Below are 10,000 nucleotides of genomic sequence, written 5' to 3' on the forward strand. Positions count from 1 at the left end.
GTTGTGACGTGATGCGGAGAGCGTTGCCTAGGAGACGCGTGGAGACATCCTGCCTGGGGAGAGAGATGAGGAGGAGGAGAGGTCCCTCGGAGGAGGCTGAGGGCCTCCCTCATGGCAACGCGGGTTGGAGATGGAGGAGGAGCAGTCCGGGCTCCATGGACCTCAGCTCACATCTCCACAGTGAGTACACACGGAGCAGCAGGTAGGTGGTGAGGAGGCATCTCGCTCAAGGAGGCTTACAGGGAGACTACAGCTGGTAGAATCTATTGGCTGTGAGTCGGCACACTTCCTGTATCTCACTTCCCCTTCTACCATTTCATCAGAATCCCGGCCGTTTGAATAGTGAAACGGACCACAGCATCCAGAGGTCTGTTCCGTCCTCCGGTCCCAGAGAGAAAGCTCCATGTCTGACTGCTGGGGAAACGTTATGAAAGTAACCAAAGGCTTTCCCTGTGCTGCAGAAGGTGCTTAGTAGGTAGGGGTTAGACAGTACAGAGACGGGTCATTAAGGAGCAGGTAGGGGTTAGACAGTACAGAGACAGGTCGTTAAGGAGCAGGTAGGGGTTAGACAGTACAGAGACAGGTCGTTAAGGAGCAGGTAGGGGTTAGACAGTACAGAGACAGGTCATTAAGGAGCAGGTAGGGGTTAGACAGTACAGAGACAGGTCGTTAAGGAGCAGGTAGGGGTTAGACAGTACAGAGACGGGTCATTAAGGAGCAGGTAGGGGTTAGACAGTACAGAGACAGGTCATTAAGGAGCAGGTAGGGGTTAGACAGTACAGAGACAGGTCGTTAAGGAGCAGGTAGGGGTTAGACAGTACAGAGACGGGTCATTAAGGAGCAGGTAGGGGTTAGACAGTACAGAGACGGGTCATTAAGGAGCAGGTAGGGGTTAGACAGTACAGAGACGGGTCATTAAGGAGCAGGTAGGGGTTAGACAGTACAGAGACAGGTCGTTAAGGAGCAGGTAGGGGTTAGACAGTACAGAGACAGGTCATTAAGGAGCAGGTAGGGGTTAGACAGTACAGAGACGGGTCATTAAGGAGCAGGTAGGGGTTAGACAGTACAGAGACAGGTCATTAAGGAGCAGGTAGGGGTTAGACAGTACAGAGACGGGTCATTAAGGAGCAGGTAGGGGTTAGACAGTACAGAGACAGGTCGTTAAGGAGCAGGTAGGGGTTAGACAGTACAGAGACAGGTCACTAAGGAGCAGGTAGGGGTTAGACAGTACAGAGACAGGTCATTAAGGAGCAGGTAGGGGTTAGACAGTACAGAGACAGGTCATTAAGGAGCAGGTAGGGGTTAGACAGTACAGAGACGGGTCATTAAGGAGCAGGTAGGGGTTAGACAGTACAGAGACAGGTCATTAAGGAGCAGGTAGGGGTTAGACAGTACAGAGACAGGTCATTAAGGAGCAGGTAGGGGTTAGACAGTACAGAGACAGGTCATTAAGGAGCAGGTAGGGGTTAGACAGTACAGAGACAGGTCGTTAAGGAGCAGGTAGGGGTTAGACAGTACAGAGACAGGTCGTTAAGGAGCAGGTAGGGGTTAGACAGTACAGAGACAGGTCATTTATTTTCAGGTAGGGGTTAGACAGTACAGAGACAGGTCCTTTAGGAGCAGTTAGGGGTAAAAGTACACAGACAGGCCTTTAATGAGAAGGTAGGTACATTTAATGAGAAGGTAGGTACACAGTACATTTTAATATTTTAATATCAATCCCTGTTCCCATTCACACACGACCCCATGCAGGAAATGTTCCTGTACATTGATGGGAAAGACTGCATGTGTGAAAGGGGTTATAGAATAGACAGACACACAAGACAGATCAGGTCAGAGTGAGAGAGAGATCATGACAGAAAGAGAGCAAGATTATGACAGACAGACAGATAGACAGACAGACAGACAGAGAGGGAGATACAGTCACAGTCTCCTTCCTGTTTCAACCATAGAGAGAGCAACCGCTAACGGCCAACTGATTTACGTAGAGGCAGCCCTGTATATTTACACTGAGGCGGTACTTATTTAAAAACCAACAGTATGTCAGCAGACAGTTACGATTCATCCGGACAAATGTTTACTACGACCAGTAGCTTAAGTGCCCTTTCATGTTGACCTTAAAGCGTGCACCGTGCTCATAAATAAGAATGCGGGACAACTTACTTTGTCCCACGGTCCAAACATCCTGACATCTTGCCAAAGTCCCCACAAGAGAAGGTATTTATGGCCTTAGAAAAAAAACGCCAAAGACGGTCACCATTTGTGAAGTATCACTAAACTAACCGTGTTTGACATTTAGCTTGTCGTGCTAGCGCTAAAGCGGTTATGTCGTTAAAGAGATCCTGTCCAGCAGCGAACCGGCTCCTGTGTGGGTTCACCCCACTAAAGACCAATCCATCTCCCACTCGTACAAACCGCTACTGCTGAAGAGAGCGCTCTACAGCTATCTCCGTAACCTAGCAACAGTAACCTTCCCTCCACAACACAAAGCTCTGTCACAACCATTCCCAACATAGAGTTCATCATTCACAAGCCAAAGTCAAACCATTTTTGTCCCCCCCCCCCCCCCCCCCCCGTGTTATTTTTTTATACAAGTTCAAAGTTTTAAAAGGGTCAGGAACCGTCGGCAGTGGAGCCCAGGGGAGGGGATTCTATTGGAATGCGGCCGGTGTGGGAAGGCTAGGCAGATTAGCGTCTCTGTGTTCCTGCGCTAACGCTAGCCAATAGCCAGCCGCTAAGCTAGCAGAGATTTACATACAGTTGAAGTGGCATAATAGCAAAGGCGTCGGGTGGCTTCCTCCTACGCGCACACACCTGGCAGACGGGCGTCACAGCCTTCCCCAGGCCATTCAGCCCCGGGTTTACCCAGGCTAGCGCGCTAATCACGTTAACATTTCTAGAAGGCATTCCCAGGCTCACAGTAACCGCCTGGCAGCAAGCTAGCTACTGAGGTTCAGCGCTGGCGCTATGCTAGCTACTGAGGTTCAGCGCCGGCGCTATGCTAGCTACTGAGGTTCAGCGCTGGCGCTATGCTAGCTACTGAGGTTCAGCGCTGGCGCTATGCTAGCTACTGAGGTTCAGCGCTGGCGCTATGCTAGCAAAGAGGAGCATGAAAGTAAAGGACTTTGGTGACACTTTAGTCATCTCATGATGGCTCAATTACATCACAGACAGACAGACAGACAGACACTACAGAGACCACCAGTTTTTCCCTGAAGACAGACAGACAGTCAGTCTGGCATCACCATCGCCCCAACAATGGTAGACTCCTGCCTGGGCTTTGGGCTCCGTGTCAGGGACCAGGATGCAGAGGACAAGCAGGAGGAGGAGGAGGAGGAGCGCGGCCTTAACACCACAGCTGATCTAGTCATTGTCCTCCGGAGATTATGGTCTGTTTGGGGCCGTCCGGCGATATGGTTCAGAGGAACACACAGAGAGCACTGGAGAGCTGGGATCTCCCCCCTCTGGGTTTGTCCCTCAACACCCAGGGAGGTGCCCTGTTACGTCAACCATCTAAATGTGTCACAGAGCAGAGCAGAGCATTGAAGATGACTTTATTGGTTCGGATCCAGTTACGGTCATGAAGCGATGCTAGATATTGTGATCTGGGAGGATGGAGTCCCGTAAGTTAACACATACGAATCCTGAGTCGATTCACAAGACTGACACTCAAACGCCAGTGAGTCTTGTTGTATCTTTTGAGTTGTAGTTCGGAACCTTGGTAAGTACATTGACTAATGTGAATTAAAAAGGTCTTTACACACACTCAAACATTTGAGTGTGTGTTCGATCCACAGTTTTCCTTCGCAGTAAGAGATTTTGAAATATTTAAAGGATTAAAAAGGCTTTGTTTGAGTTAACAGTATGAGGCCGCTTTCTGTTTCCAGAGTTCACAGACAACATATGGGCTGAAATATATATATTTATCTTGTTAAAAATAATTTGGAACTACTGAGACATTTCCCAGCCCAGCTCTGAGTTTACGTGGACTCACAAAGACTCAAAGTAAAACGTTGTCCATTAGAAACCGGAAACCAACTAATAACAAAAGCGAAAACAATGCTTAACTAACCACTGAATGTAAACTCAGAAGGTCCATTCACAGTGCGGTGGTGTATTTTGCTCATTTTACTGAACAGAATAATGGGTGGGTGCTGTATGGGTGCACCCACCCATACAGCACCCACCCATTATTCTGTTCCGTAAAATGACCAATACATAGTCATTAACATCTGGAGAAGATCCTTAACTCCTCTCCATGTATACTGCTCATCAACGTTTTCCGAGCCCATTTTCTGTCCTCAAACACACTAACAACTGAATGAATACCTAGTACATATTTAGAACCAGTTAGTAAAACGTTTAACGCAGGCCTTCCCAGGGCCCACCTCTGCCCCCCCTCCTGGGACCCGCCGTGGCCCGCGGGCCGGAGGTTGAGAACCGCTGAGTTGGTGGTGGAGAGAGCAGAGGAGCGGCCCGCGGGTCTACGAACAGCTGGGCCGTCCGGAGCGGCCAGACCCCGCTGCTCTCGGAAGTGATCCATGAATCATCTGCTTTCAGACGACGGACGCCCTCGGGGGGGGGGGGGGGGGGGGAAGAGGGAGGGTGGAGTGGGGGGGGGGGTGGAGGAGCATCATACATGACTCACCGCTCCCTGCTCCTCCACGACTACCCCTCAGAGGACACACGCGCTACACACACCCCTCTGTCCTCACCCGGACCACCTGAAGACCACCACCCTCCCAGACCCGGACCACGTGAAGACCACCACCCTCCCAGACCCGGACCACGTGAAGACCACCACCCTCCCAGACCCGGACCACGTGAAGACCACCACCCTCCCAGACCCGGACCACGTGAAGACCACCACCCTCCCAGACCCGGACCACGTGAAGACCACCACCCTCCCAGACCCGGACCACGTGAAGACCACCACCCTCCCAGACCCGGACCACGTGAAGACCACCACCCCTCTGTCCTGATCTGGGACCACACTAAGCGCACCCCGGACCCGCTGAGTCCCTGACAGACCGCCGCCCCTGGTGCCCCTAGGGTCCCCAGGGCCCCTGGTGCCTCTAGGGTCCCCGGGGCCCCTGGTGCCTCTAGGGGCCCCTGGTGCCTCTAGGGCCCCTGGTGCCTCTGGGGGCCCCTGGTGTCTCTGGGGGCCCCTGGCCCCGAGGCCCCAGAGGGGGAGCCTTCCTGAGACTGATCCCATCGCTCTTCAAAGGGCCCCTCTTTATCCCCTGGAGCCTCTACCATCACACGGGGCCTCAACACGGGCTCCAGTCACGCTGCTATATCTACTGCATCGCATCAAAGCACGTGTGTGTGTGTGTGTGTGTGTGTGTGTGTGTGTGTGTGTGTGTGTGTGTGTGTGTGTGTGTGTGTGTGTGTGTGTGTGTGTGTGTGTGTGTGTGTGGACTCCCTTTTTTCCCCCACAGGCCAATCAGACGGAATTACAACCAATCACGTGCAGCGCAGAGAAGAGGCCAAAGTGATACCAGACCCAGACCAGTCAGCTGTCATCCAATCAGAACCAAGACCCGGTCAGCTGTCATCCAATCAGAACCAAGACCCCAGCCCAACCTCGGACCAGGAGGTTGTGGGTTCGACGCTGCTGTCAGAATACAACGGCAGTGTCCTGTGTCGATTCGTCTAGAGACGCCGGCTCTTTTCGGCTCAGACGGTCATCCCAACAGCCTGGTTGGGAAAGTTCCGGAAGGTCATTTGGACCAAAGGACCGGGGTTTGACGGTTCCCTGGAATGGGTTCCCCCACCTGGTTATAAATAGACCAGGCCGGTTCTGAATGGAGAAGTGGGCCAGTGTGACATCCTGTCTGAAATCAGCCTCACACAAATAGAACCCTATGTGGGACTCAGAGCCGACACGTCAAACGTTCCCACGGCGGCTTCCACAGCTTGGTCTGCATCTCAGGTACGATCGCCTTATTACGCTTTAATCAACACCTTAACGGATTAATAGGATGTCCTTTTAAAACTAATGAAGATAGTATTAGAAACTAGGTTTCTGTGCAATATTCAGTAGTAAACAGCGCGCGCGCACACACACACACACACACACACACACACACACACACACACACACACACACACACACACACACACGAGTCAAAGCGAGCAGACAGCTACTTTGGCCAATTTGACTGATTCGATTTGGGGAGATGTAACGAGGCAGGTCGTTTACAAGTTAATCCCAACGTGCTTATGAAGTTCAAACATCACTTTCACCACACCACTGCCCGGTAGGTCGACATCATCTCTAGAAGGACCATTCTACACAAAACGATCCCAGGAGTCGACCCTTTGGAGACAAAGATCCTCGTCCTCCGCCGTAGTACCCACCGGGTCCACCCACCCGGGGCTGGCAGAGACCCGGGTCCCTGGGCTGGGGGAGACCGGGTCCCTGGCGCTGTGGTCCCGGGTCCCTGAGCTGGAGGACCGGCCCAGGACCAGGAGCACATGTCGCCCATTGTGTCCCACCCCCCCCATCCCCATCCTGTGATCAGAGATCAGACGAGAGACGCACTTCCTGGCAGACGCGTGGTTACTAAACAACAAAAGGAGCGAAGCGACCCGTCTGGGTATCAGAAAGAGGAGGACCAGGGCTCGAATCCCCGCCGGGACTGAATCCCGGCTCCACCTGGGACACTTCGCTCCCAAACGCGTCTTCCGAGCGGACCACAACAGCCCATCTCGGGTCTTACTGGACAGTTTACTGTGGAAGTTGGCGGTGAAGGGCCAGGAAAACACTTACAGATGTGAGGAGGAGAGGGCGCATCTGCTCGCAGGCCTCCTCCGCCATGTCCGGGCTGGTGTCCGGGCTGATGTCCGGGGCTGACCCCGGGACGCCTCTCTCTGGAGTCGGTATCCTGAAGGAGCGTGAAACCGCTCGACGTGTCAGCTCTCAGGGTCCGCTCCTACAGCCTCATGAAGCCCCGCTCTGAGTGGCACCGCGGCGCTCTGCCACACAGACGCGTCTGTTGTCTCTCCACCAATAGCGGCGGCGGTAGAGCGGGTGGGCGGGGTCTGTTTCCTCTCCACCAATAGCGGGGGCGTTAGAGCGGGTGGGCGGGACCAGCAGCTCTGTCACTCACCTCACGTTTCGGTGTTGAAAACCAACAGTCTGAAATATATACAGTAAGCAACCACATGGAAGCGCATGGAAGTGATTGATCTTAATGTAGGCTGGCGCTAACTTTATACTTGGGGGTCCCTCTTTCTCCCCAAACTCACATACACGTACTATAAATTAACTAATTAACTAAATTAAAACTGTGGGATACTTCAGAAGATGATGAGCGCCCGCGGAGTCTGACTGATGACTTCAGACCAGCTTACACTAAAACCTTTGGAGCACCGCAAGCAAAATCTACCGTGTGTGCGCGTGTGCATGTCTGTATGTGTGTCAGTGTGTGTGTGTGTGTGTGTGTGTGTGTGTGTGTGTGTGTGTGTGTGTGTGTGTTTATGCGTGTGTGTGTGTGTGTGTGTGTGTGTGTGTGTGTTATTGTGCAAGTATGTAATTGTGCATGTGTGTGTGTGTTATTGTGCGTGTGTTCATGTGTTATTGTGCGTTTATGGTTTATGCTTTTGTATGTGTGTGTGTGTGTGTGTGTGTGCACGTGTTTATGCGTGTGTGTGTGTGTGTGTGTGTGTGTGTGTATGTCACTGTGCTGTGTGTTTTAAGGGGTTTATGTGATAAGCTGTTGATATGTGTTATATCCCCCCCCTGTGGCGTCCAGCGGTCTTAACCCGGTCTGATAAGCCCATTCTAATGCATTCCTTAAGGCCTGCTCTTATAAAGCGCTCAGGAAGCTATTGATAAATAACGGTGTTGTAGCCTTAGTATAGCCTTAGTCTTCAAAGTCGCTAATTAACTACTTCTAAACATGCCTAAATGGGCTCGCTGTTTAAAGGCTGCGTTCCGGCACCGCTCAGGCTGCGTTCCAACAGCGCTCTCAGGCTGCGTTCCAGCACCGCTGTAAGGCTGCGTTCCAGCAGCGCTCTCAGGCTGGTGTCTGGACTCTGCAGGGGTCTCCAACAGCCGACAACAGCCGATCACTTAAGACTTCTGGACCCAGCAGAGTTTATACGGGCTGACATCAAACAGCCTGGAGCAAACACAGCAGAATTATGTATTTCACCACCAGGTGTGATGTTGATTAGCCGTTATTAAATCATTACTTTTTAAATCCCTCTTAAAGTGACATCAAAGGTGGCAGTGGCCAAGCCAGATGGATTCCGGATCAGCAGCATAGCGTCTGTCCTCTGGTATCTAACGTTAGACGTCTTTTAACGTCTGATGTTAGATGAACAGAGATGAACAGAGTTCTCTGTTCCTCTTGTTCAGATCATACAAGACCATAGACTTATGGTCTTGACTTATGGACTTTGACCTTCTAGACCGGTGTGTCTACAGCCTTCACCTTATACCAAGCGCTAAATATAATGACATGCATCGTCGTATAGAACATATCTTCATCTTAAGAATTCAATAACAGAATACAATTCTTTCAACTTTCGACTTGCAAGTAATCTAAAAGTGAAGATATCGTATATACCGTTAAGAAAGGAAGAATATTGTGAGACGTTACACTTGTTATTTCCTGTTGCTCCGTCACATGAGTCACAGAAAAGAAGGCCGATGTATCAGTTGTGCATTCCTGTCCTCTGACCTCGTGTGTCACAGACCTCTGAAGACTAATGCCGCCTTCAAAACACTCAAGAGTTTCCAGGAGTTTTGGAGGTTCCGACCTCGGAGGAAAGTGCTTTGAATCACACTGTTGGGTCGGAGTTTTCGCTCTGAGAGTTTTGTGTGGAAGTATGGCAACCCCGAGTCCTCCCAGGTCACGTCACAACAACGGACGCCCATTTCGCTGATTACATTGATAGACTAAAGTGAACTTGCAGCAAGCACTAAGAGGCAAACTTAACACCCATTCGAACATTTTGTATTACGATACATTGCTTACAATTATAAACAACCCCCTGATAAATTCTCGCTCATGTTCAACCATCGCAAGCAGTTCTAATAACTGATTCATCTGATTCAGCAAAGAAGCACAAAGAGTCCCCTGCAGGCATCCATACTTGTAGTTGTTATGAAGTCTAGTCTCAAGAACAACCTGTTATTTTGGTTTTATGTCACAGCCAACGCACTTCTGAGGGGCGTTTCCTGAACGCTCTTATTTTCGGAAGAAGGGAAGGTTTACGTAAAGACACGTAAGAGCTTCCGAACCTCCGAGCCGTTTTGAAGGCGGCATAAGTCCCGACTCCGAGGCTACGGTTCGCACCTGGGGTTTTTGAATGATCGTACATAACAAACTCTGTTAGGTGGCGAAGAAGTAGAAGTAGAAGAAAGTAGAAGAAAAGAAGAAAAGCCGCGTCACGTTTTGAACTACACACTTTTTCCATCTAGTTTCGGCTGGCTTTTTGGATTTTTGGTGCCGTTAAAGTAGCATTAATAATCGTTTACTACTTTAACGGCACCGACAATCCAAAAAGCCAGTCGAAACTGGAAAAAAGGTTGTAGTTGAAAACGTGACACAGCTTTTACCTACAGAGTTTGCTATGTACGATCATTCATAAACCCCGTGTTATTTCCCGTAAATATTTGACCAAGGGAACCGGGAGCCACAGAGGCGGGACTTATTGTTCAGAGGTCTATTAAAGGTGCGCTTGACGCTTGACGGTTGATGATGCGACCAATCAAAACCTTCAGACTCGGTAGCCAATCACATTTGTCACATGTGCCCGTACGGCGGCATGGTATCACATTTCGGCGGTGGTTGCAGCAATATTTCAACTGTAGCAGCGAGTGAGACCGAGGAACACAGCTGGAGATTCAGCAGGAGTTGTGTATAGTAAGTTTAAGCAAAGCCTTGACTCATGAATGGTAAATGGACTGCATTTATACAGCGCTTTATTGACCAGCGGCCACTCAAAGCGCTTCACAATATTTCCTGACATTCACCCACACATT

At 50.6% G+C, this 10,000-nt stretch overlaps 1 protein-coding gene across 1 annotated transcript in view; it reads right to left on the bottom strand.

The window, feature by feature from the left end:
- Window positions 1-2,192, bottom strand: part of LOC311351022 (sodium bicarbonate cotransporter 3-like) — a gene marked incomplete at both ends in the record, with an annotated part of 14,049 nt that extends 11,857 nt beyond the window's left edge. The window contains 1 exon segment of the mRNA XM_084471104.1: window positions 2,164-2,192. Within this exon segment, the coding sequence (XP_084327230.1) occupies window positions 2,164-2,192 (29 nt within the window).
- Window positions 2,193-10,000: the final 7,808 nt, after the last annotated feature.

The sequence above is a fragment of the Micromesistius poutassou genome (genome assembly GCF_964030765.1).
Source record: "Micromesistius poutassou genome assembly, chromosome: 8".
NCBI classification, from domain to species: domain Eukaryota; kingdom Metazoa; phylum Chordata; class Actinopteri; order Gadiformes; family Gadidae; genus Micromesistius; species Micromesistius poutassou.